General features: G+C 53.3%; 3 protein-coding genes across 5 annotated transcripts; 1 reads left to right on the forward strand and 2 right to left on the reverse strand.

Annotated features, from left to right (window-relative positions):
• The first annotated feature begins 6,983 nt into the window (after window positions 1-6,983).
• Window positions 6,984-9,418, forward strand: RNF181 (ring finger protein 181). The gene is made up of 6 exons (XM_079791984.1): window positions 6,984-7,116; window positions 7,213-7,357; window positions 7,937-8,067; window positions 8,269-8,378; window positions 8,540-8,614; window positions 8,855-9,418. Exons 1-6 carry the CDS (start codon window positions 7,110-7,112, stop codon window positions 8,912-8,914), a joined length of 528 nt encoding a protein of 175 aa, XP_079648110.1. The 5' UTR covers window positions 6,984-7,109; the 3' UTR covers window positions 8,915-9,418.
• Window positions 9,419-9,571: 153 nt separating this feature from the next.
• On the reverse strand, window positions 9,572-14,046 carry TMEM150A (transmembrane protein 150A). Of its 2 annotated transcripts, none has more exons than XM_079791981.1 (8): window positions 13,937-14,046; window positions 13,214-13,394; window positions 12,734-12,781; window positions 12,337-12,423; window positions 11,425-11,492; window positions 10,983-11,110; window positions 10,584-10,761; window positions 9,572-10,353 (listed from the first exon to the last, which is right to left on the reverse strand). In XM_079791981.1, the coding sequence occupies exons 2-8, from the start codon at window positions 13,276-13,278 to the stop codon at window positions 10,115-10,117; spliced, it is 813 nt and encodes a 270-aa protein (XP_079648107.1). In that variant the 5' UTR covers window positions 13,279-13,394; window positions 13,937-14,046; the 3' UTR covers window positions 9,572-10,114. The 2 variants fall into 2 exon arrangements, with proteins under 2 accessions (XP_079648107.1, XP_079648106.1); XM_079791980.1 differs by having other exon boundaries at window positions 12,599-12,781.
• A 56-nt stretch (window positions 14,047-14,102) lies between these two features.
• On the reverse strand, window positions 14,103-22,430 carry LOC307111836 (UPF0561 protein C2orf68 homolog). 2 transcript variants are annotated; one of them, XM_079791982.1, is made up of 4 exons: window positions 20,929-22,430; window positions 20,733-20,851; window positions 19,736-19,887; window positions 14,103-14,414 (listed from the first exon to the last, which is right to left on the reverse strand). In XM_079791982.1, exons 1-4 carry the CDS (start codon window positions 21,033-21,035, stop codon window positions 14,118-14,120), a joined length of 675 nt encoding a protein of 224 aa, XP_079648108.1. In that variant the 5' UTR covers window positions 21,036-22,430; the 3' UTR covers window positions 14,103-14,117. The 2 variants fall into 2 exon arrangements, with proteins under 2 accessions (XP_079648108.1, XP_079648109.1); XM_079791983.1 differs by lacking the exon at window positions 14,103-14,414 and adding an exon at window positions 15,849-19,376 and having other exon boundaries at window positions 20,929-22,424.
• Between the last annotated feature and the right edge of the window lie 1,874 nt (window positions 22,431-24,304).

Raw genomic sequence — 24,304 nt, forward strand, 5'->3', positions numbered from 1 at the left:
GAGGAACCAAGGGCATTTGGCCTGGAAAAATCTGATGGGACATTTGAGTGTCAAAGGAGGGATATTCTGTACAGAGGATAACTGTCGATAACATTTCCTGTATAACTTCCACTCTCTGTCTGCCAACTACACTGCTCCCTGCTCTCCCCCTGCTCACAACCTCAAGCCCTTCAGGCCCTGGAAGGGCTTGGAAGTGCCTCTCTCCCCCACCCATCCTCTACATTCTCTGCCTCCCCCCCACCCCCCTGCCCCGCCCCCAGTGGACAGCTCACTCTGATGGCACTTCTCTTCTCACCCTGTCTGGCTGGCCTCTCTGTTTTAAGTTTTCTCACTTCCAGACATGCCAGCCTACCACCAACAGATAAATTATCCTGAAGCACCTCTGCAGTGTCACCCTTGGCTCAGAGACCTAATCCCTCCCTCCAAGTGAGCTTTCTCTTCTCTTCTAAAATTTATTTTATTATTTTTATTGATTTGAGAGAGAGAGATATATATATATTGATTGATTGATTTTTGTTCCATTTATTTATGCATTCATTTGATTGATTCTTGTATGTGCCCAAACCTGCAACTTTGGCATATCGGGACAACACTCTAACCACTGAGGGGCCCATTCAGGGCCTGCGCTTCCTCTTCTTGACTTTTCTCTGGCCCACCCTGCCGCTCCACCCTTACCCTCTGCCTAGTCCTCAAGAATGCCCCAGCTCCACCACATTCTTTAAGGGCTCACCCCACCCACTCTATGAAGGTTCTCAGGAATCACTCCTCTGTGGGCAGCTCCAATACTCCCTATTTGCATTTCCCAGTGTAACTCTTTACTCTTTTCTAATTGTATTTTATATGTCTCTTTCCTCAGCCTTTAGGGATCTTCTTAAGAATAGGCACAATTCATTCAGAAAATATTTCCCAAATTTCTCTGTGTTCCAGGCACTAGGCTGCGTTCAATGTGGCAGCAGGCAGCTTGGCCTTGATCTCTGGTCGCTACCTCCTTCCACATCCTGTAGTTCTTTAGTTGAATGGGGCCAAGGAGAGCCAGAGACTTGAGTCTGAGGCCTCTGTGTTCCTGGGAGCGAATGTGTTCCTTTAGGCCTGGACCCATCTGGGGTCCAGACAGGCCTGGTGCCCAGTGGGGGAAGGAGGCTGCAGACTGCAGTGGGAGGTACAGCCAGCTCTCCTAGAGAATGTGACCCAATGTCACCCCATGTAGGAGAAAAACAACAGCTGTAGTCCTCAGAGTAGAAAAAATAAATATCCAACGTCCCACCAACCTCTAGCAGTGATTTCATTTTCAAACCTTTGTCCATTCCCAACTTTTTGCCTTGGACAATTTGAATGTGCAGATGCCTTGTACTGTTTGAACGCGAGCGACTCCACATAATGGAACCTTGTTGAATAATCTAGTCATCATAGTAGTGGTCATGATGTGGTAGAGATGAGCACGGTTTCCCTGCTCTCTTTGTTATTCCTCCTTGTTCCTCGGAACTGCTTCCCCTGGCCGGTGAGTATACCCATCTACCATGGTTTGCCTCTTGAAGCAAATACTTCTTTTCTAGCTCATGAGCACATATTGACCTACTCGGGTTTTAGATGCTACCCCTCGAAACTCCAGCTGGGCTAGATAAACACGCCGGGGTTAACGGCTCTTGAAAATAAGAGTTGCTTTTGGACAGGCTATAATGCAAATGACTCACTCACCGAGTCCTTGCAATGGTCAGCACTGTGCTGGTGTCCCGGGGCCCTGATTTCAGGCAGACAAAAGAAGGGCACGGGGCCCTGCCCTCCCTCTGGGAGCTTGTGGCCCAGTTGGGGAGGCGGACTCATGAGCTGGGGTTGCCTCGAGGTTGTGTGCAAGGATCCTGAATGAAGATTCTTGCCTGAGTAGGAGGTGGCCCGCTGTGACCACCAGATACCTTCCCTTTCTGCAGTTTTAAGTGGAATTCAGTCAAGTGCCAAAGTGTCTACTGTAGACAATGGACAATATGGTATGGCAGGAAAGGGAGCGTGGCCAATGTTCTGTGGAGAGGAGAGGAGAAGAGGGATGGGCTGCGGGGAAGTAGAATGGGAGGAGGGGATTGCTGTGGTTTGTTAATCCTCTCATATTCATCTCCCTGATCTGTGTCTCAACCTGCTCCTGGACCTCCAGCTCTCCCACCAGGACCTCCTGCCCTGGGTCTCTCTCAGTTGCATGTGTCCAAAGCCCAGTTCTTTTCTTGTTTGTGACCCATGCTTTTTTCCTCTCCCCTGTCCTCCCAACCTCCCCCAAATTGGACCCTGCACCTCCCTTCCCAGTCGTCTTAAATGAGCTGGGTAGTTTTGTTGGGTAAGATCCAAGCCTGATCTCATCTGTGTGAGTTGGACACCAGGGAAGATCCTGGCTAGCTGGGAGGCCAAAGGTCAGAGGCCGGGAAGGCTGAGGTTCCAGGCAGAAAGGGACTCAACTTTGAGCACTGATGTGGGCAGGGCAGGCCAGGAGACAGAACTGGCCTGACTACTCAGAGGCCCAAGGAGGGAGATCTGATCTGTTTGTGTCTTTGTGTGTGTCTGTGGGTTAGGCAGAGGTGATGACGTGTGATGGTCCAGAATTACATTTCTAGCTCTGTGGGGTGGATCTTTCTCTCTGGCCTCTAGCCAAGTAGCTTGGTTTCCTCTTCTTTGCTGGGGGAAGCCATAGGGCCAGTGTGCCATCCTAGAACCATAGGTTAGAGGCCACCCTAGAGCAGGTGAGAAAAGTACCTGCTTTGTGGAAGGGTGGGGTTCTGGGAAGGTCCCATCCTGGGGCACCTTAGAGGAAGCTGGCTAACCTAGGACCTGCTTTGATGGGCAAGAGGTGGGGCCTGTGAGACCAAGGTAAGCCACACACACCCAGGAGGTTGGCCCTTTACTCCACACATATATCCTTACATGAAAGATGCTGTTTCCCCTGCCATACATCACACACACACACACACACACACACACACACACACACACACACACTGAGCAAGGAGACCTCTAGAGTTCAGTACCAGGTGAGGGCCGGGTGGGGGCTTCATTCAGCCCTGACCTTGGGCTTTGTGCCCAGGCAGGGAATGAGTTGGAGCAGTGCCAGCAGGAGGTGAAGGAGGTGACCAGAATCCTGATCAGCAACTGTTGGAATATTGTGGAGCGCGATGGGAAACTCTCGGATCTGGAGCAGCGTTCAGACCAACTCCGGAACAAGGTGTGAGGCCTGGGGAAGCAGGGAGGGGGGAGGGAGAGGCTATCAGGAGCCCTGATAGGGAGCTCATAGGCTGTGCTCAGTGCCTCCCGGCCCGGCCCTTCGTGGGACCTGAGGGCCAGGGTGGGACCTGTGGGTTTCTTGATGACCCCTAGCCTAGATAGGCAATGGGAAGGCCTTGGTTGAAGCTGTGGAGCTTCCTAAAGTTGAAAACTGGCATTGTTAACTGGAGGTTAGCCCAAAGGCCTGCAAGCTAAGGGCTACACCAGTGTCTGAAACTAGGAGTCAGGCTGGGAGGTCTCCAGGGCAGGCTATGTGGGGAGAGGGAGCATACAGATGGAAAGGATGCAGGAGGAGACTACACCTTGCTGGGGCGGGGTTGGGAAGAACTGGCTTCAGGTCTCTAGGGAACCACTAACTCCTGTCCTATGTCTGGGGACATCTACAGAGCTCAAAGTTCTGCAAGACAACCAAGACCCTGGCCCAGAAGAAGCACTCGGAGAACATCTCTTGGGTTATGTACTTCCTGCTGGGGTTGAACTGTGTTATGTTAATATGCATGCGTCTTTAAAAAGTGCTGTTTGGTTAATAGCTGGTGTGTGTGTGTGTTTGTTTGAAGGTCTCCAGGTTGTTCATTCTACTCTGCTACTACCCGTTGGGCTGCTTAGAAAGGCTACCACCCTTGCCGAGACCGGTTTGGCTCAGTGGATAGAGCGTCGGCCTGCGGACTCAGGGGTCCCGGGTTCGATTCCGGTCAAGGGCATGTACCTTGGTTGCGGGCACATCCCCAGTGGGGGGTGTGCAGGAGGCAGCTGATCGATGTTTCTCTCTCATCGATGTTTCTAGCTCTCTATCCCTCTCTCTTCCTCTCTGTAAAAAATCAATAAAATATATTAAAAAAAAAAAAAAAAAAAGAAAGGCTACCACCCCAAGGCCTCCATCCTGGGGAAATGGCCTCTTCCTCTCACTTCCCTACTTGATCCAACCCTACACAGACAGGTCCTTCTGGAGTGCAGGTGTAAAGGCACAACAGCCCCCAAACCAGACCCTTCAACTGGTGTCCTCTGAGCCAGTTTCCCTGAGAATGAAATCTGTTATTATTCTGATGTGTTGGGGGTGCTCAGAGGACCAATGGGACTCCAGATGGGATGACAAAGAGGAAAGCACTTCAGAGATTTTTATATCACAAGGTGAGAGGCTAGACTTTTTGTCCACTGAACACTTCCTCCTTCCCAATTTCTCTGCCCCTGGTTTTCCTCAAGCTTTGCATCAGATCACAGATGAGGTGGGTGGCGGTGAAACCGGGAAGGGTTTCTGTGGTGTTGTAATGCAGTCACAAAGGATGACTTGGAGTTTGCCCTGTAGGCGAGAATTTGGGCTTTTTAAAGCTCCAGGGCTACACAGGGCCAAGTAGGCAGTGCCTTCGGGGCCACAGGAAAGATCACTGGGTAAAGGCCACGGGAGAAGGAAAGAAGGCCCTGCCAAGACCGTGGACGCAGAGTAACCCAAGCCTGGGCGACTTAACTGCATTTCAAACTCAAGTGTGGGAAGGAAGGGGAATTCAGGGTCAAGTGTGTAACAGAAGCAGTTCCTAGTTAAGTAGAGAGAGGGCTACTGGAAGAGAAATAAGAACAAACCTGAGAGCTGTGTGGACCCCTCACCAGAGCTCATTACTTCTGAGGTAGGATAGTAAGCTAGGAAAATCCCTTGGCAAGTGGAATGGGGAAACTGAGACAGAGAGCTGAACAAACTGGCCAAGCATTTCCCGCCAAGTTACAGAAGGTCACTAGGGCAGAAAGCCCCGAGTGCCTAGCAATGAGCAAAATTGGTGCCAGACCTCAAACCCAGGGTGGCTTTTCCTGCCTTGGCATATCGATGGCCGGTATCTGTGCAGTTTAGACCTCCCTGACCTTTCCTCCCTAGAGGTAACACGTAGGCCTCAGCTGTATTTCAGCTCCAGGCTTAGGAAAAACAGCAAAACCAGATGGTGACACCAGGACCAGCTTCGATTACTAATGACCCTCTGCCCTGGCTCCGACCAATCAGTGGAGATCACAACCCTGAAAGGATACACCTGGAAAAGCTGAGGAATATTCTATGGAGATCCTTCCCTAAAACTTCCCCTACACTCCCAGCCTTTAAAACCCTCGAAACGTAGGACCCCAGTGCACACTCTCCCTTAAAGGAATATGTCCGCACCTTTCCTCCCCCCTCTTCTTTCCCCGAGGCCTGCATCTCCTAAAATCTAAGGAACCCCGTGAGAATTGTAACCAGGGGAGCACCGGGCAGGGGGAGCTCATCCAAGGCTAATGCCCTGCCCTGAACCTCTCCCCAAGGCCCCCCTTTCTCTAACTCTCCAGTGAGCTGACAGCAGCCTCACCTTGGCTCACTTCTTTCAGAGAGCCAAAGCAGCCCCGGGCGCCTAGGCTCTCTCCTATGGCTTCTTCCATCCTGAGCCGTTCTTTGTTTCACTTCCCCCAGCTTTAATAAACATATCCTCAAAAGCACCTGGACTTGCGTTGTGAAATCTTTCCTACACGAAGTCAAGAGCCCACAGACTACAGCCTGTCCAGCAGACCAGCTCCGGCCAGGTCCTTGTCTGGTAACACTCCCAGGGAGCTCATTACCATCTTCCTGGCCCTGGGAAAGATGGAGGAGAGCACTTGGCCTTCACTTAGAGGCCACGTGTGACTTGGGCAAGTCACTTCCTTGGCTTGGGTTTTACGTGTGTAAAAGGGATAATAATATTTATCTCCCATATCCACCAATGTAAGGGTTCTAGGTGGCAAATAAATGGTAGCTGTCAATCAAATCATTTAGTGCTGTGGTCCTCATCCCTGCCTCATGTTAGAATCACATGTAGAACTTATAAAAATACCACACCCAGGCCTAGATCAGTTAAATCTGAATCTTTGAGGGTTAAATCTAAAACGATTTTTTTTTTTCCTGAAGCTGAAACCCCTCTCCAGGAGACTCATGGCTAGTCAGGTATGCAATCTATTAGATCTGATCAAATAATCGAATCGATATCACCTCCCATGGGAAACTGACCTTTAGATCATTTCCCAAACCCACATTCCCTTTTGCTTAGACCACATCCCTTTTGCTTAGACCACATCCCATTTGCTGAGACCACATCCCATTTGCTGAGATCAGTAACTTCTCCTTCTTACGTGCCCAGGATTCGCAATTGCCTGCTGAAAAAGCCCGCCTAGAGTCTAGCTCCTCCTCTCTGGGTGCTGGCACCATTTGGGGGCTCAGCTCATCTGATTTTCTGATGACCTAATAAATTAATAATTCTTTACCACTTTTGGCCTCCTGAGTACCTCCTGCCGGGACCTTAACACAAACTACTTATTTTATCAAGCCGCTAATTCTACAGGAACAAGGGAAGAAGTTGAGCAATGGGCTGAAGGTCACACTGATAGCCAGGAGCAGGTAAGGCCCCAGGTTCCCCATCAGGGATACTCCCTTTCTTGGTTGGAAATGAGCAGAAAGGTGTGTGTGTGTGTTTTTTGGGGGGGAGGGGGGAGATAGGGGAGGATTCAAGAACCAACTCCTGAACCAACTAGAGCTCAGGGGGTGCAGGGGGTGCATTAGTGCCCGGTGGACCCAGGGCAGGGCAGCGGGAAGCGCCGACTCCTTCTCCCCCTGGACTGTTAAGACTCTGCAGAGTGCCCCCGGACCAGCACCTCCGCCTGAGAGGCCTTCAGCATCTGCATTGCCGAGACCCTCTGAGCCGCAGAGCCGACTGAGGACACCCTACATCCCAAACACCAGGCTTTTCAGGGCGCAAATACGTCACTCCTTGTACCTATCTACTCTTGGCTCGGATTCCAAAATAAAAGTTTTCTAATCAGCCCCGGCCCCTGCCATTGGCTTTAGCCTTTGGTCACCTGACTTACTCAAGCCAATGAGAGGTGAGAGCGTTAATACTTCCGCTTTCCGTGCGTGTAAGGACCCACGGTGTCCGCCTTCCGGGTGCTATGATTGGCCACCTTCTCTCACCTCGCTAGTTTATTGGCCGGAGCCGCGAAGCCGCAGTCCGCGGGGTCTGGGGGCTGCTGTGTCAGAGATGGCGTCCTACTTCGACGAACACGACTGCGAGCCGCTGGACCCCGAGCGGGAGGCCCGAACCAACATCCTGCTGGAGATCGCGAGGTGGATGCGCGGGGCCGGGCGGCGGGGCCGGGCGCAGGTGTCTGGGTCGGGGCTAGCTGGGGAAGGCGGGTTAGCTGGGGCGGCCGATTCTGGGGAGGACGGGTGAATGTTCTGGAGTTAGTCCGGAGGCCCGATTTGAGGGGAAGTGGATACTTTGGCTCGGCCGGAGGCCTCCCGGGTAGGGGGTTTCGGGAAGACGAGCTGGTGGACCAGGGGAAGTCTGGCGGGAGGAGCGGGGGCTGGGAGGTGGGCGAAGGGAGCCGTGGGGGCGTGGCCGGGGGAGTACAGGGCTGAGGAACAACAAGCTCGCCGGCACTGCCACTTGGAATCTGGCTTCCCAGGTCATTCCTGCGTGGCCTCGGAGCCTGTTGCCTCATCTGTACAATGGGAATAAACAGCCTGCGTGGTTGGGGCTGTGACAGCAGCTGTAAACCATTTCTCGCTCTGCTCTTAACCTGATGAGCACTGCTGATTGGGGTAGCTGTTACTAGCTGGAGAGGGTGTTGACCTATGGACGCCGGGTAAATTGTGGAGGCCAAGAGGTAGTATGGTTTTCTGACCTTGCGTCCTTCTGCGCAGGTCTCTTTTCATCAGTGTGGACTTTGAAGACTTGGGGTTGGTAGTAGATTGGGATCACCACCTGCCTCCACCTGCTGCCAAGACTGCGGTTGAGAGCCTCCCCAGGACAGTCATCAGGGGCTCTCGGTCTGGTGAGAACACTAATTCTTTCTGCTCTTGGAGGCAGGTCGGCCAGACTTCACCCCCACCCCATTGCTCGCCCCCCGCCCCCCAAGCCAGACTGTGGACTGGCCCTTCAGTTTTCCAGGCCAGGTTGGGGCAAGTGACCTTTAGGAGTGGGAGCTGGGAGGTGGGGCTGTCGCAGCTCTCCTGATCAGCACTCCCTCCTAAAGAGCTCAAGTGCCCTGTGTGCCTTTTGGAATTCGAGGAGGAGGAGACTGCCATTGAGATGCCTTGCCATCACTTCTTCCATTCCAACTGCATTCTGCCCTGGCTAAGCAAGGTACTGCTCACCCTGCCCAGTTCTCCAGCCCCTTTATTTTTATGAACTGTTGGGGGAATCAGAGAAGGAAGAAGGGTCAGGGTGAGAATTGAGAGCAGGGGATGGATATTAGCTTATAAAGACCAGACCTGGGCTGGCTAGAACACTGCTGTTTTTTCCAGACAAATTCCTGCCCCCTCTGCCGCCATGAACTGCCCACTGATGATGATACTTATGAAGAGCACAAACGGGATAAGGTAGGAGCTGGTGGTAAGTGGAGGGGGTGGCTCCCTCTGGCTGTCCTCGATGCTCTCATCTCCCAACTCAGCAAAGCTGGGTAGGCCTCAGGTCCCCTGGCTCTGGCTGCTTTCTCAGTAACTTTGGTGAGGAGCACCCAGATGCCAGGGGCCTGAAAACAGTGTGAGCCAGTTCCATGATAGCTGGCCCATCCGTTCATCCACAGGCCTTCAGATATGGCCCCTGCCTCTTTCCTTCAGGCTCGCAAGCAGCAGGAGAAACACCGACTGGAGAACCTGCATGGAGCCATGTACACATGAAGCAGCTGGGGCCAAGCATTGGTCCTCCACGTCGTCCTCTTGCACCTCAGATCCTCATTAAAGGTTTCTTGACCCACCGTGCGGCTGCATTGCTTAGACGCTGCACCTTCCACTATGGCCTTACTCTACTGGGGAAGATGGGCCTGGACTGCTGAAGGCACCAGGCTGATATCCAGGGCATATCCTTCCTTGCCAAGCCTGCTGGCCTGAGGGCAGTGGAGCCCAGGCCAAGAACCTGGCCACTGGGTCTATGTGTTCGTGGCTGGAAAGGAGAATATGTCATGATCTGGCACCCAGTAGATATTTAAAGATGCATTCCTTTACCCTAGTTAACCTTGAAATTCCAGGTGCTTTCTTTTTGTTCCTAACATTTTTAAAGCCATTCTTTACATGCTCCCCACCCCCATCCCCTAAGGAATCAAATTTCAAACCAGACTCTGAGTGGGAGAAGTATGAAATGATCAGATCAGTCAGTTCTTTAGCCCAAAAAGGGCTTCAAGCCCTGGAGGGATGTTTGGCTAGTACCTGTCATCCTTTGTTGGAGGCAGCCCTGCTCTCAGAGCACCGGGCACTCAGGACTCTCCCTAGGGCTATTCTTTGCCTAGGGAAAGCTGTCCTGAACCAGGCCCTCTGACTCTCCAGAACAGACTACAAACATGCAAATTAGAATTATTTTAATAGATATATAAAAAAAAAGTACTAAAATACCCACATGGTTCTGCTGTGCTACTTGCCCTAAAGAATATAAGGGGCAGAGTGAAGAATCCCAGTACAGTTCAGTAGGCCCCAAAGTGGGCCTTCCCACAGACTAAGGTGTGCTCACTCTCCCCTTCCCCCCCACCCCCATCACTATCCCTCTTGCTGTTCCCAGCCCCCAGTTCCTGCAGCAGGAAACCCCAGTGGTCTGGCCTCGGCACTGGGTATAAAGGCACCTGAAGGGGTGGCTGGGTGACTGAGGATGTGTGACCTTTAAACATAAAGACAATATTAGAGTGGGGAGCGGGTCATGCGCAGCTCAGGCAGCTGCCAGGGCCCGCTCCTATATGGCACAGGTGGATGTGGGATGGCCACTCTTCCAGGAGTGAGGAAGCCTATATCCCAACAGAATACTTTCTCAAAATTATTTTTGGTACAAAATGAATGCAGAGAAGACATGGGGTGGGGAGTAGTGGAGGCTGGGCCAGCCACCCTCCCCAGCCCTCAGATCATGGCGATGCTCTCGGGGGCGCAGTTGAGGTGAGTGGAGGTGCTACTGCTCCCGGAGGACTTGCAGGCCCGGCCAGCAGGCTGCAGCGCAGCCACCAGTGTCTCTGAGGAGACGGCCCCAAACTCATAGCAGAAGGTGCCGTAGAAAATGAGGATGTCGATGACAAACACCCACTCGCACAGGGCTGCCCCGTGCTGCAGCTGAGAGCTCTCATGGATGAAGAAGACGCCGCCTGGAATGGTGCTAAGGAAATGTTCAGTAGGACCTGTGGGGACTGGAGACACACCTGCCTTCCTGGATATGTAACTAGGTTGGGGCAAAGGATGGGCCCTGAACTCCCAGGAGAGGGAGCGGAGACCACCCTGGATGGTGGTACCTGGAAGGTGTACCGCTCTCCCTCATCTTGGGTGAGAGAAGGGCTGGGCTAGAGGATTTCCTGGCTGCCCTGTCCTGGAAGGATACTGAGGATCAGGACGACAAAGGCGACGGCTGCCAGCACAATCCGCAGGTAGGCCATAGCCAGGTCCTGAGGGGCGGCGGCTCCGTGGTAGGAGAGGACACAGTGCAGGCAGACAAACAGCAACCCGGCGGGGAAGGCCACACCAGCTCCGATGTAGTGCAGAGACTTGGCATGATCCACCTGGGCCCAGAGAGGGGCTGAACAGTGAAGCAACCCCGCTCCTCCCCCTTCACCTCTTCTCTGTCCCTCTCCCCTTCTTTCCCTCCCAGGTCCTCCTTCCCCACCCCCAACTTTGAGGGGCTGCCCCTGCAGCTTGGGTCAACCCTCAGGAGACGGGGTCCCTGCAGATAGCCATGCCCTTTTAGGGGAAGTTCTAGAGGTTGGGAGGGGGGGCGGTATACCTGAAAGTTTCCAACCACCACCAGGCCTGCAGCGTTGGTGCAGCCTGTGATGAGTGTTGTGGTGTTAATCCAGGAATGCCGGCTCTGCTCCAGGAGCTGCCCGTAGAGCAGGAGGCAGAGCAGGGCCACTGGGGAAGAGCATGGGTGGAGCCGGCATTAGTGCCGTCCTCTGGCTCAGCCCTGTCCGGGAGCCCGCTTCTCTCACCCCTCCAGACACTTTGAGGGCCAGAAGGGAACAGATGGGCGGGTGGTGAACTGGGTTCCTCAGGCTGTGTGGGTGTCAGCCTCTAGTCTTTAAGGAGCAGGGAGAGAAGTGGCCCCTTTTGCTTTAGCCCTTGGGTGGGTGGGCTGCGTCGAGCAAGGGCTTCCTGTGCCCTTCTGGGGGGAAGGGAGTGTGGGGTGGGCTGGACCGGGCTGGCTAGGGGCTAAGGGCACAACTCACCCATGAAAGCACCCACGTTGCCAATGAGGCTGAAGAGGCAACTCTCTGGGGGATATGTGCCGCACTTGCTGAGGGGAGGGGGGCAAGGACAAAGTGAGAGGGGAAGGCACACCAGAGGGCCCCCATTCTGGCCCACTTGCCTTCTCTTGCTTCATCTGTGCCCAATTTAAGCCACCGAGAAGGACCAGTGTCTTTCACAAACAAATGGTCCTTAGTGGTACCCCCTCCCCTACAAGAAAAAGCAGAGCTCATGTGTGTGACAAGTTAGGGAGGACCCAGGATTGCTTAGCAAACCCGAAGACTCCTTGGACTCCCTGAGGCTGTTAAGGCCTGTAGCTGGTTTGGCTTTCTTTGAGCCAGAACGTGGGCCAGGCAATCAGAGGCCTTGAGCTTAAACTCAGGTATCTCGCCTGGCTGGTGTGGTTCAGTGGTTGAGTATCGACCTATGAACCAGGAGATCAAGGTTCGATTCCAGTCGGGGCATATGCCCAGGTTGTGGGCTCAATCCCCAGTGTGGGGTGTGCAGGAGGCAGCCAATGATTCTCATCATTGATGTTTCTATCTCCCTTCCTCTCTGAATTCAATAAGAATATATGAAAAATAAAAAAAATATCCAGGCAGCTCCACTAACTAGCTGTGTGACCTGAATGGACGACATAACTCAGTTTCAGTTTCCTTGCCCACAAAATAGAACAATAGCTGCCCCAATGCTGGGAGGATTAGACGTCATACATGTAACGTGTTCCGCACAGTGCCTGGCACACAGTAATTGGAAAGCAGTACTGTTACTAAGTGCTCTTAATATAATTATTATTCCTGTGAAATCCTTTGGGACAGGCCTGTTTGAGGGGCTTGGCTGGGAGTCTATCAGGGCCTTGGGTCTCACTGATCTGCCCAGTTTCCAGGCCTTACCTGATGAGGGGGACATCGTCCAGGGTGCAGCAGCTTTTGGGACCCCCTTGCTCAGTAGGGTCAGGAGAGCAGGACTCGTTGTAGGACCTGGAGGCAGGACAGAGTAGATTGGGGGACCCTTTGGCCTGTACTTCAGGCCTCTCAGAGACCACCCTCCCGGACCTCCCTTATCCGGGCAGGAGAGCCCACTTCCCAGGGCCTGCCTGAGACAGAAGCCAAGGGGGCAAAGGGATGGTGGGAAGCAGTGGGCACGAAGCCATGCCTGGGGGGCAGGCGCGCCAATGTCAGAGAAGAGCAGTGACCCCGGGTCTCCATCTGGCTCGCAGCAGCCCCGGCCCAAGAGGGAACAGAGATGAAGGGAGCTTTAGAGTGAAGCTGTCTGCAGAGTACGCCATACCAGTTCTCCACAGGGCACACGTGGCGGTTCATCACGGCCATGGCATACCTGTGGGAACAGAACTGTCACCCCATGACTCCAGCCCAACCTAGCCTTCCCCCACTGACTATTCTCTTCTCCTCGATTCTGGCCCTGTTCATAATCATTGCCCCTGCTAGGGACTCAAGTTGGGATGGCCCTGATGCCACACCAGAACCCACAGCAATGGCCACAAACTAGAGGACCTCTGGAAGTTGCCCTGGCTAAAAGTATGCCTGTCAGGGCCACCTTGCTGGACAGCAGTGGTGCCAGCCTGTCCCAAGGACTTGTCCAGGCATCAGGCCAGGGTTTGGAGACAGCCAGAGTGACCGTGGGTATCACCCTGCGGCCTGCAACAGGACAAGGGACTTTGTGTGTGCTATCAAGCTCCTGTTGGGTCCTGGCGGGGCCCTGTCCCTCTCAGCCTGGGCCCATTTTGTCTCCCCCTTCCCCTCTACTCACACAGTCCATAGGCCAGTGATGGAGAATGCTGATAAGCTGACGGGAAGGAGGATCCAGGCGGTCATGAGGGAGGGGAGCCAGGGTGGTAGTGGTGTGGGAGGGATGAGAAGAGGTAGGTGGGGAAGAGGGGGCAGGCCCAGCTACCTTAAGATACTTCTCCAAAACCATCAACTGCCCCGGCCTGGTGGAGAGAGAGGGGTCAAAGTCCAGGGTCCAGTGAGTGGTTAAAGCCGCGGGGGCAAGGGGTATGGGTGGGGAAAGGAAGGTGGTCATCACCTGATTCGGAGCTCCCGCCGGGAGTGCCCACACTGAGCTCAGCCCACGCCAGAACGTGGCCACCCTCTGACACCGACCGGGGGCCTCCGCGTCCCACCCCCAAGTCACCGGTACTCAGGGGTTTAGGTGGCGCCATAACATCTGGACAGCGAGTCCCCCTCCCTCGCCTGAAGGAGCGGGTCTGGCAGCCAAGCAGCAGTAAGGTCGGTCAAGGGGCCAAGCCAAAGGAAAGCCCGGTGTGGGTCCAGGCCCGGTAGAAGGGCGGCCACACGCCGGCAACCCCGCGACCACTGCGCCCTGGAGAAGCGCGGGCTCGTGCGGGAAGCCCAGCCCGGCCCCCGCCCGCATGGGCGCCCGGAGCCCGCGGCAGGCGAGTCCCCGGACCCGGGGCACGAGCCTTCTCTGGTGATCCCTGGAGGGTTCTGGGAAGTAGGGGCCAGTACGCACCTCCCCGGAGCGCCCTGCGGCTGCCGCCGCGCACTGTCCAGCCCCGCGTGGCGCCGTCCCCGGCTGCGGCCCTCGGAGCGGCCCTGTGGGTTTAAAGGGCCGGCGGCCACGCCCTCGCCCTCGGCCGCGCCCTCTCCCTAGGCCACGCCGCGGCGCCCGCCGGGACGTGGAGTCCGAGTCGCTAGTGTCCTGGGGCCCGCGCTCCGCCCAGGACTACAACTCCCGAGGCCCCGCGCCCAGTCCCGGTGGAAAGGGGGTGGCGCCCCAGCTTCGGGGAACCTGGGCGTGAGGATCGTGGCGTGGGACTCAATGGCAGCTCTGTCTCCGAGATGCGGGAAGGATTGTCCTGTTGCCCGGGTTCCTGCGGTGGAAGCTTCGGGAGGCGGGAAGCTGAGGGCTGCACCACCTTCCAGCTCCACCTGTGACCGTCCTGGCGCACGTGGCTGAGGAAGCCTGCTCCGCCGCAGGGCACATTCCGCTGCAAGTGAGAGTTCGGGTTATCTCTCCACCTGGCGCCGGGTGCCTGCTCTGTCCCAGGCGAGGCGGTCTGCAGAGAAGCCTTAGCTATGCCTTACAGTCAAGCGTCCTGGATTTGGCTTATGCTTTCGACTCCGCAAACTCTGGAGGATGCTACTCGCACCGGATGCATTTTCAAGGGAACAAGCAGACAGAATACTACTGTCCAGAATTCAGTGTCTAAAACATGGGTTATCTAAAACATGGGTAACTCTTAACCAATGGATTATCCATTCTGAGTAGACCCACATGGCCAGGTGTTGGTAGGTAACAGGAAGGTGGGCGACCCAGAGCAATTTGGGAAAAAGAAGCAGAATAGTGTAGGAATAAATTACCCCTTCAGCGTCACCAAAACTTACAGGCCAAGAGTGCCCTCTTGGTTCCCTTCCTAATTAAAAAGGCAGAATACTTCCTTGCACATACCAGAAGGGTGCCTGGCGCTCTAAAAGGAAGCCCAGCATCTGCTGATTGCCCTTGTGAGACAACACTGGGGCCAACAGATCATTTACCTGAAGGGAGCATGGGCCCAGGCTGCCAGGAGGCCGTTTTAGGGAAAGGTTAAATGGCTGGTACTGTTAGGGAAATGGAGCAGATAAACCAGAAATGGCACTGACAAAGGAGGAACCCCTTTGGACCCAGTGACAGTTAAAAATGGAAAAAGGGGGAAAAATTAGTGGAAAAAGGAAACCTGCTGGAGAGCCCTTTGCCAAATCCCATCAGGACAAGTATGGCAGTACAGAGCCATTACTGAACAAGAACACCAGGCTGAATGGACCAGTGGGGTGTAAAATTCAGAGCACCTTCTGCTGGCCATGCTCTGTGCCTCAGGAAAAAGGGGAGCTTCTTTCTAATTCACAGAGACACCATCTTCTGACTCAGGTGTGTTCCCATTGGCGCAGGCTCCTTTTTCTCAGCTGCCCAATGGTGTCATGAGCCCTCAGCATTTCCTATCTCATGAGTAGCTTTGCCATTCATAACCAACACTATATCTTATTGATCTGGGTTTGTGTTCCTGTCCAATCTTTATCCTGGGAAGACCTGAGAGAGCTGGCTGTTTTAACATAAAGTGGGTAGACAGGTGCTCTAGAGCTGTGAGGAGGAAGATTTGGGCTTAATATGACAGTATGAGTAAGGAGTTACCCCGCTAGAGCACCCTGTGACTGAATGGGTAGTTGGTAGGGGAGAGTTAGACAAGAAGTAGGACCAGAAGTCTTTAAAAGTCCCTTCCAGCTCTAAAGCTACGCGCGTTACACTTCCACCAGAACAGTTCTTAAAACAGGCTAAGCAAGAGATGAGATTTCAAGTGCTGATTCTGTGGTGCTGAATGTTAGGAGCAGGCATTTCACCGTCACTTCCCTACATACACAGGTGATTTCACAACTCTTGGCAAAAACAGTGCTGTAAAAATAATGTTTATTGGTTAAAAAAATTACAGTCTTTGAAAAGTACCTTCCCTTCAGGATTTTTCAAATAATTTGCATACTTTTTATTCATCTACATAGCAGAAACATTGAAATGAGAAAACAGAAGACTAGATGGCTTTTTATACATTTAACACCGTAACGTAATCAGTGCAACCAGTCTGTCGTTCTGGTGGCTCTGAGAAGGCAGAGGAGCCATTCACGCAGGTTTTCACTTCTGGCTTCACTCCTATCACTGGGGAAATTTGGGCTGGGTGCCTATGGCTCATTGGCCATCAAATTCCTCAGGGACAGGACAGGAATACAAAGAGAGAGCATAAAATGTTTTGAATAATTTTCAACATTCTATGGTGATTCTCCCAAAGGCTCTGAGGTAGGAAAATAATGTCTTTATTCCTCTTTCTGTAGTCAAGATTCATTTATATTTGTGAATCAGCTTGGAATCCACTACCCGACCATCCACACCAAATGCACAGCAGGTTGGATACCCGCTACCCCAAAGGATTTCTTCCAGCCCTACAGACTAACCGCTAGTTGGGAGTGCCCCTTAGGGCAGACCATGGAGATGGAATCTCTTTCAGAGGCTCTTCCATAGAGAGCATTTGTTAATGCCCACACTCGTCGGTCCTCCTAATGTCTGGCCAGGCTCCAGACTCCCACTCTCTCTCACTCGATACAAAAAGCTTTACATTCTTTTCTTGCGTTATGTTCATCAAAGATTTCCATGTTTGCCAACTGGCTGGAACTCAAGCTTTAGTGTTTATTTCTGCACAGCCCAAGCCCTATGCAAACCCCAGCTTCCTTCTATTTGTAACATTACCCACTTTGGGCCGGGAAACACAAAACCTTAAAGTCCAAGGCTCAACTCTCAGTAAGTGAAGGGACGCTTAATTTTGGATGGACATGAGATATGCCTATCAGGCTACCAGACCTTTTTTTTTTAAGACAGCCAAGAATGTATCTAGTCAAGTGAGTGTTGAACCTGAAGCAGCCTGCTGGAAAGCTCCAGCCAGTCCAACACGGCTGCCACTGCGCTGCACAGCGCGGGGCAGTCCCCTGCGGGACACATCTACAGCCTGTGGGAAATGCTCTGAACGTTGTCCTTCATGGCAAAGCACCGATTTTTTAAAACAGCTGCCAGATGTCTGGAGGTAAGTCTGGTGAATAAACTGGTTAATACCATCTTAGATCCCAGATGGGGTGGCAAAATAAGCTACGAGCCTGTGCTAGAAAGCTGCCTACTGGCTGAGGGCCATCACCGGAGAAGCATCTCAGGCACGCCTAGAGCAATGGCAGCCAGGGCACCAACAGTTCTGTTCTGCAGGACAACCTCTCATTTAAGTACCAGGCTTAGTGCTTTACGTAGTCAGACTGCATAAATCAAGAGTTATAAATCTTTCTTGAGTGGAAAATATTTTGTATGCATTTGATATGCAAAGTGCAAGAAAAATTCTACACGTAAGGAGCTCTCATTAGTTTCTTACCTGAGATTACATGACAAACACAGAGAGACAATAGGTACACACTTCTCTTCTCACAAAACAGGGAGGCTAAAATCTCCTCTTCTGGTCTGGTTTCTAAATTTTATAATAAATCCAGGAAGCAGGTCATCCAGCGGTGAGAAGATGAACCCCAACGTATTTCCAGACTGGGAAGTCTAAGAGTTCCAGTGAAATCCTATGTCCAAGTCAGATCAGTTGAAGAGCTGGAAGACTAAAATGACTGGTCCTCTGAGCTGCAGGGAAACTGGGATGATGGCACAGCCCCCTTGACCCAGGCTCTGGAGGGTAGTTAACATTATGTTAAAAGGCACTTTGACTCCAGCTGCATATATAGAGGGCAAACTTTCTCCTTTAAGAGTAGAACTGAGCCCAGGACCGGCAAGTTTAAGGCCTTTAACCTTGGGCCAGTTCTGTGGGTCAGGAGCACTCTGGTCCCTTCACAACCAGGCCTTTCTAACTAAGCCACCTCACGGACGTTCCTGGCACTGTAAGCTCTGGCCACCTGCACTTTAATAAGTAGTTTAAGAGTGCTCTCAGATGTCCTTTAAAAGTTGCTGAGATGGACCAGCCAGACTGATCTTGAGACCCTGATGTGGAGAAACCCCTGGGGCAGGCAGACTTTGGTTTCAAGAAGTCTCAGTGCTCATGGGTTCACATAAACCCCAAATTTCAAATTACAAAAAAAGGTTCCAATGTACTGGAAAACCGAAGTGGCTTGGAACTGCAGTGTGGATTTCTCAGATCTTTAGCCTAACCCAGCATTAGGAAAAATGTTCACTTAAGTGAAAGCACTGATACTCCTGGGATTTTTATTATAAGGATCTGTTGGGAGACTATATACTCTTAGGAGGCAGGAAAAGAGAAAGAATGGGGCAGGGGAAGAGCAGATGAGAGGTTCATTTCCTCTGAGACATTGTTTGGGCCTCCCCCCGCGCCCCTCCCCCCGCTTTGCAACTAAGGTTCTAAATAGGCAATTATTGCTGTTGAATTGCTCTTTGTATCTATGTTCCAGACTGTTAAATCACATTTGGAGAGGCAGTTTTAAGCATGTTTTGATAATTCCCCTTTAAGGGATGAGGCTGAAAGCTAGAATTCTATAGTCCTAACCAAGGCAGGTTTTGCTGCAAGAAATCCTTGCAGTTTAGTTTTGGCATCATCTTCTTAGGTCTCCTTATCTAGATAGTGTAAAGCAGTGGGGCATGACAGAAACTTGAAAAAGCTATGGCAGGGGAGGGAGACATGCTTGGGAGTTGGCCTCAAGAATGAACCTCTCTCACTGTGTTGCTATCAGGATTACTGGGAGAGCGTGTCAGAAAGGTAGGCCCTCCCCCTCCCCCACCCCAGGACCCCAAACCTCCAATGTCCTGAGCAGCTGGAGGCGCAGTCACATTGGGAGGTGAGGAGTGGGATGGAACTGATGGACTTGGAGACAAAAAGATGAAGGAAAGAAGAAACAGTTGAAAAAAAAAAGACCTAGGAAAACATGAATGAACATGAGCAGAAGCACAGTAGGAAGGAACCATAAAATAACATGGCTCATGGGGCTGGGTGGAGCAGCAGTGGCCAGGTATCCCAGGGCATATGAACTCAGTGAGAAAGCAGCATGTTGGCATAAGGTTCATAAACCTTGGCTCTCCCTGGAGTCTCTGCTTCTAGAACACCAAGCTAGCCAAACAAAATTCTCAAAAATTCCAAATCAGGATGGTCAATGGGCCAATATACAAGGAAGGTGGTCAGGCATTGTCCCTGCAACACCCTTTTCTAGCAGCTCTGGGGTGTGTTTGTGTGTCAAGATCAGCCCAGACTGGTCCTGGCATCTCCAAACTAGGGAGCTCCCTGGGCAGTGACTCCAGCCTGGAGGGAATGCTTTCGGCCCGGTCAGTCTCGGCTCTGGCGCTTTGCAATCTCCTCCTTGATGCGCAACTTGAGGGCCTCTTGCATGGGTGGATCCAGAGGCGTGCGTGCTGACACCTCCTCACTCACCCTTCCTGGATCATCGTCCTACGTGGAGGAAGAGTCAGGAAGCTCAGGGTCTGGCCTCTTCTGGAAAGGCGACCTGCCCTGTCCCTAGTCTACACTCTCAAAGAACTCCATTTGACTCAAACTTGCCAGTGCCTGCCATTTCCCAGGTATCCCCTGTAACAGTGATTCTCAACTGAGGGCCATGAGCCCTCCCTGTCGCCCGCTGAGGATCCCTGTGTGGCAGGAGTTGTGCTCAAAAGCATTGCCCAGCAGTTTATGCCCCCAGGTGGAGCAGACACTCCCCTCCGACCCTGATGAAAACAGTGACTTGGGGGCTGGCAGTGATTTCTACCAGTTCCAGGGAACCTTCAGGCTGTAGCTGTTTCCACCAGGCGTACCTGATACACGATAACAGATGTGACCTCTCCGCTGTCCGCCTCATATTCTAAGCAGAAGAGCTGACGGCCAGAAGGCTCTGGCTCGGAGCCGCCACTACTGCTGCTTTCACGGGACTCTTCACAGTCTGGGTTGCTGGGGTGGGTAGAGCCATCTGGAAGGATGAACCAGAGTGAGAGGGAAGAGGGGAAGGCCGCTGGAGCCCTGACCACAGAGATAAAAGCCCCAATCTTTTCCTAAGTGTGCCTGTATGTGATATGGGGTGCCAGATAGTTTCACGTACCTCTGCATTCCTGCCCTAGGGCCAGCACAGTCCTGTCACACAGCAGGCATACGATACACATTTGTTTAGCGAATAGGGTTGGAAGGTATAGGAGAGATGGACAGAGCTCTGCCCTGTTCAAATCCAGGCTCTGTCATTTATAAGCTTTGATTATTTGGGCCTCTGTGCCTGTTTTTCTGATTGTGAAACATAAATAAGAGCTCCTACCTTATGGGGCCTATGATAACTATGTGACAATGTACAGAAGACCTAACAACACCTTAATGCTCAACAAATCTGGCGTCATATGTTGGCTGTTGTGATGCCTAGGTCTCAGGGAACCTGGGGACAAAAGCCTTTTGCTGGGTTTGGGCTTCAGTCCACAATTCTGTCCTGTACAGCTGTGCTGAGCCTTTTCTCTGTGAGGCAGTGGGAATGCGGACACACAGTATGATGGGGCACACTGGCAGACAACTTCTTGCTGGCTCCCCGCTATGTCCTGTAATATTGATGTTTAACTGGGGGCCGTCCGTCCACCCGCCCTGTTCTCCAGGAAGCAGCACTGAGCGGAGATTGGGGAGCGTCGAGGTGGAGGTTCCTGGAAGGGACGCGATGAGCCGAGCCTTGGGAAATAAGTGGTGTGTGTTTTTCCAGAGAGAGAAGGGGGCGCGTCGAGGCAGAGGGCCCGGAGCCGAGGAGCGCGCGAGCGCGGAGGCAGGCAGGGTGGGCGGCCTCACCTCGGCGTCGCGGCAGGTACACCTGCAGGTCGGGCTTGCGGGGCCTCGTGGGCGCGGGCGTGTGCCGCCTCCTCGCCTTCTCCTTGGCCGCCTGCTTCACCTTCTTGTCGTAGTCATCCCTGGGGGGAGCCGGGCGGGAGTCAGGGACGGCCGGGCCGGGCGGGGCTGGGGGAAGGGCGGCGGGGTGGGACGGTACCGGGCGAGCTGATTCCGGCGGATGTGGTGCACGAAGCCGTGGCTCATGTCCAGCCGCCCGCCAGGCTTGCAGCAGAGACGCGGCCCTGGGTCCGGCGCCGCTTCCATCTGGAGCCCTGGGCGCGGGGCCGCCGCACCGGCCGCCTTCCGCCCCGAGAGCTCAGCACCGCCCCGCGCTCGCCTTCCGGCCTCGCACGCAGCACTTCCGCCCCGAAAGGGCCGCCGGGCCGAGCGCCCCGCGCGCGGAGTTCCTAGCGCGGGTGGGCGGCGGGACGAGCGGAGCTTTTCTTTGTGACACCACGTGGAGGAACGGGGTTTGGGCTGGCTGCTGCTACGTCGGACAGTTCGGCTCCCGTGACGCCACTCGGGTTCGGCGTGGAACCTTACCGTCCTTCCACTGGGGATAGGGTGCTGTGCACCTTGTCACCTGCTGCGTGACCTCGGCTGACTGCTGAACCCTGCTGGGCCTCGGTTTCCCTATTTGTACTTGGGGACCGGAGAGCACAGACCTCCAGAAAGCCTGTGAGGGGGCGAGTGCTCTGGCAGGGCACGCAGCGGCGCCCCGACCTCAGCCCCCGCCCGCCCCGGCCCCAGCCCCAGCTCTGCCCTCGGCCTGACCTGGCGCCCACCGGCTGGATGTCTTAGCTGCCCCCGCGGGAGGACCCAGGGGTGTTCAGGGGTCTGAGCGTGTGCCATTTTCGAGTTCTCCTTAAAAAACACATACCAAAAAAACAGACAAGATTAGGAATTCGTGATTAGGGAAGGGACACACCGTGGTGCACCCTCACAGCAAAACGTCTCTGAGCAACCCAATGGGACGCGCTGTGGACACCACAACAATGAATTTAAAAATAAACTCAGCGGAGGGAAACGGGCAGCGTCCAAAAGGACCCGCCCTGGGCTTCCCTGTCTCAGAAACGACAAGACGCCAACTAACCTGTAGCGACAAAGGGGACACTTTTGGGGCTGGTGGGTAGGTTCATTGTCTTGATTGTGGTGATGGTTTTGATGGGAAACTCAAGACGTTAAAAGTTTTTAGTTTTAGATCGATAGTTAATAGGCTCGGACATTAATGCATGTAGAAAGCTACTGTTGCAGGGACTGGAATGTGTGACCTGCGCTGCCTTCAGGAGACCCGCAGCCATTCGTTGTGCCCCGGAGGCCTGCGGGCCACCTAGACGGTATCTGAGCCCTTGTGCTCCGGGGCGCCCAGCATGCAGATGAAGGGTCACCGGCCCGCAGATGAAGGGATGATCGGCAGATGAAGGCATGCTTGGAAAATCACGGGCTGCAGCTTTTATCTGATTAACCTTTCCCCTGAATTCCAAACCCCTTACTTTCTCCTGAATTCCAAACCCTTTACCTATACTTTCCTTCCTGTAAAAAGCGTGGCTTGAGATGAGATGTAAGATAGTCCCGATTGCTGGCCGCCAGAATAAAGGTCCAAAAAGATGGAAGCCTTGTCTCTACTTACTGGTTCTGGAAGTGACGGGCAGCACACACACCGACTTCCCTGCTTTCAGTTTCCGAGTGGATCCCGGCAGTTTTGAGACAATTGCACTCTTTAAAGTGAGGTTTATTTTTATTTTTAAATATATCTTATTGATTCTTTACAGAGAGGAAGGGAGAGAGAGTTAGAAATATCAATGAGAGAGAAATATCAATCAGCTGCCCCCTGCACACCCCCTGCTGGGGATGCACCAGCAACCAAGGCGCATGCCTTTGACTGGAATGGAACCTGGGACCCTTCAGTCCAATGGCTGCTGCTCTATCCACTGAGCCAGACACTTTAAAGTGCGGTTTATTGTATGTCAAAGCCCCTCAGTAGATCTGACAAAGAAAGTAGCTCCAGGTCGTGACAGTCACAGGCCCCCACGCCGTAGCTTTATTGGTGTCACTGTAAGTCCCCCCTGTTCCATGTATGCACTTCCGTGTGCTACAGGAATAACCCTCTAAATGTGGCTTTAGAGGTTCCCGGCTGCTGCAGGTAGGGGATGTTTGGGGGATGTTGTCTGGTTCTCCAGTGCAGGGGTGTCAGTTTCCGAGGCGCCGAGACTGTGGAGCCGACCCCCTAATTTTGGTTTTGGGTAAGGTGACCAGATGTCCCGCTTTTGGCGGGACAGTCCCGATTTTTAACAATTTGTCCCGTGTCCCACGGCGTTTTAAAAAAGTCCTGATTTTTGGAAAGAATGCACGACAAGCTAGGGAACGGCGGGAGAACGGGAAGGGAATATATGGTTTTTGGAGGCCATGTGGCTATTTAGCCAGGATATGAGTTTTATATTATTTTTGTTAATTTTATAATGTTAAACTTTAATAATCCTATCTAATAATAGACAAATATGCAAATTGACCATACCTCCGACACACCCACAAGCCATGCCCACAAGCCACGCCCACCATGCAAATTAACCCAAACCAAGATGGCTACAGCCACAGAGAGCAAGGTTTCCTAGGTAACAGAGGAAGCCAAGCTTTCTGCCTGCCCTTGCCAGGCCTAAGCCTCCACTCAAGCTACAAAGTTTCAATTATAGAAGGTAAACAAATTCAAACAAATGGTGGCAGAATGGAGCTTGAGAGAGCAGGCCAGGGTTGCCGCCGGCAACAGGGGAAGCAAGCTTTCTGCACACCCTGGCCAGGCCCAACAAAGTTTCAATTATAACCCGGACACAAATGGCTACCGGCCTCGGAGGGAGCCCTAGGCTTGGCTCCGCTCCAGGCTACAAAGTTTCAATTGTAGAAGGAAAATAAATTCCAGATACCAGGGCCTCCGCTTGCGTTGCCAGGGGGCATGGCCCACCTGCAAACCACCACAGGCCCCTCGCTCAGGCCGCCCCATGCCCCAAGGGAACCCCCAACTGATCCCAGACACCCTTCAGGGCAAACCAGCTGGCCCCCACCCCTGTACCAGGCCTCTATCCTATCTAATAAAAGAGTAATATGCAGATTGATCATCACTGCAACACACAATATAGCTGCCCCCGTGTGGTCAAAGATCCTGCCCCCATGTGGACACAAGATGGCCACCACAAGATGGCCAGCAGGAGAGGGCAGTTGGGAGGCACCCGGCCTGCAAGGGAGGGCAGTTGAGAAGGACCAGGCTTGCAAGGGAGGGCAGTTGGAGGTAATCAATCCTGCAGGAGAGGGCAGTTAGGGGTAACCAAGCCGGCAGAGGAGGGAAGTTGGGGGCAAACAGGCTGGCAGCAGAGTGGTTAGGGGGTGATCAGGCTGGCAGGCAGAAGCGGTTAGGGGCAATCAGGAAGGCAGGCAGGCAAGCAGTTGGGAGCCAGCAGTCCTGGATTGTGAGAGGGTTGTCCGACTGCCCGTCGGACATCCCTCGAGGGGTCCCAGATTGGAGAGGGTACAGGCTGGGCTGA

This window comes from Cnephaeus nilssonii, assembly GCF_951640355.1.
Source record: "Cnephaeus nilssonii genome assembly, chromosome: 15".
NCBI lineage: Eukaryota > Metazoa > Chordata > Mammalia > Chiroptera > Vespertilionidae > Cnephaeus > Cnephaeus nilssonii.

Coding starts and splice junctions, on each gene's coding strand:
- TMEM150A (XM_079791980.1), bottom strand. CDS start 13,278: ATGACCGCCTGGATCCTCCTTCCCGTCAGCTTATCAGCATTCTCCATC. Junction 12,782..13,213: donor ATCACTGGCCTATGGACTGT/GTGAGTAGAGGG, acceptor CTGTTCCCACAG/GTATGCCATGGCCGTGATGA. Junction 10,762..10,982: donor TGGTGGTTGGAAACTTTCAG/GTATACCGCCCC, acceptor CTCTGGGCCCAG/GTGGATCATGCCAAGTCTCT.
- LOC307111836 (XM_079791982.1), bottom strand. CDS start 21,035: ATGGAAGCGGCGCCGGACCCAGGGCCGCGTCTCTGCTGCAAGCCTGGC. Junction 19,888..20,732: donor GTACCTGCCGCGACGCCGAG/GTGAGGCCGCCC, acceptor TCATCCTTCCAG/ATGGCTCTACCCACCCCAGC. Junction 14,415..19,735: donor CATCTGTTATCGTGTATCAG/GTACGCCTGGTG, acceptor TCTCACTTGCAG/CGGAATGTGCCCTGCGGCGG.
- RNF181 (XM_079791984.1), top strand. Junction 7,358..7,936: donor ATCCTGCTGGAGATCGCGAG/GTGGATGCGCGG, acceptor CCTTCTGCGCAG/GTCTCTTTTCATCAGTGTGG. Junction 8,068..8,268: donor CATCAGGGGCTCTCGGTCTG/GTGAGAACACTA, acceptor TCCCTCCTAAAG/AGCTCAAGTGCCCTGTGTGC.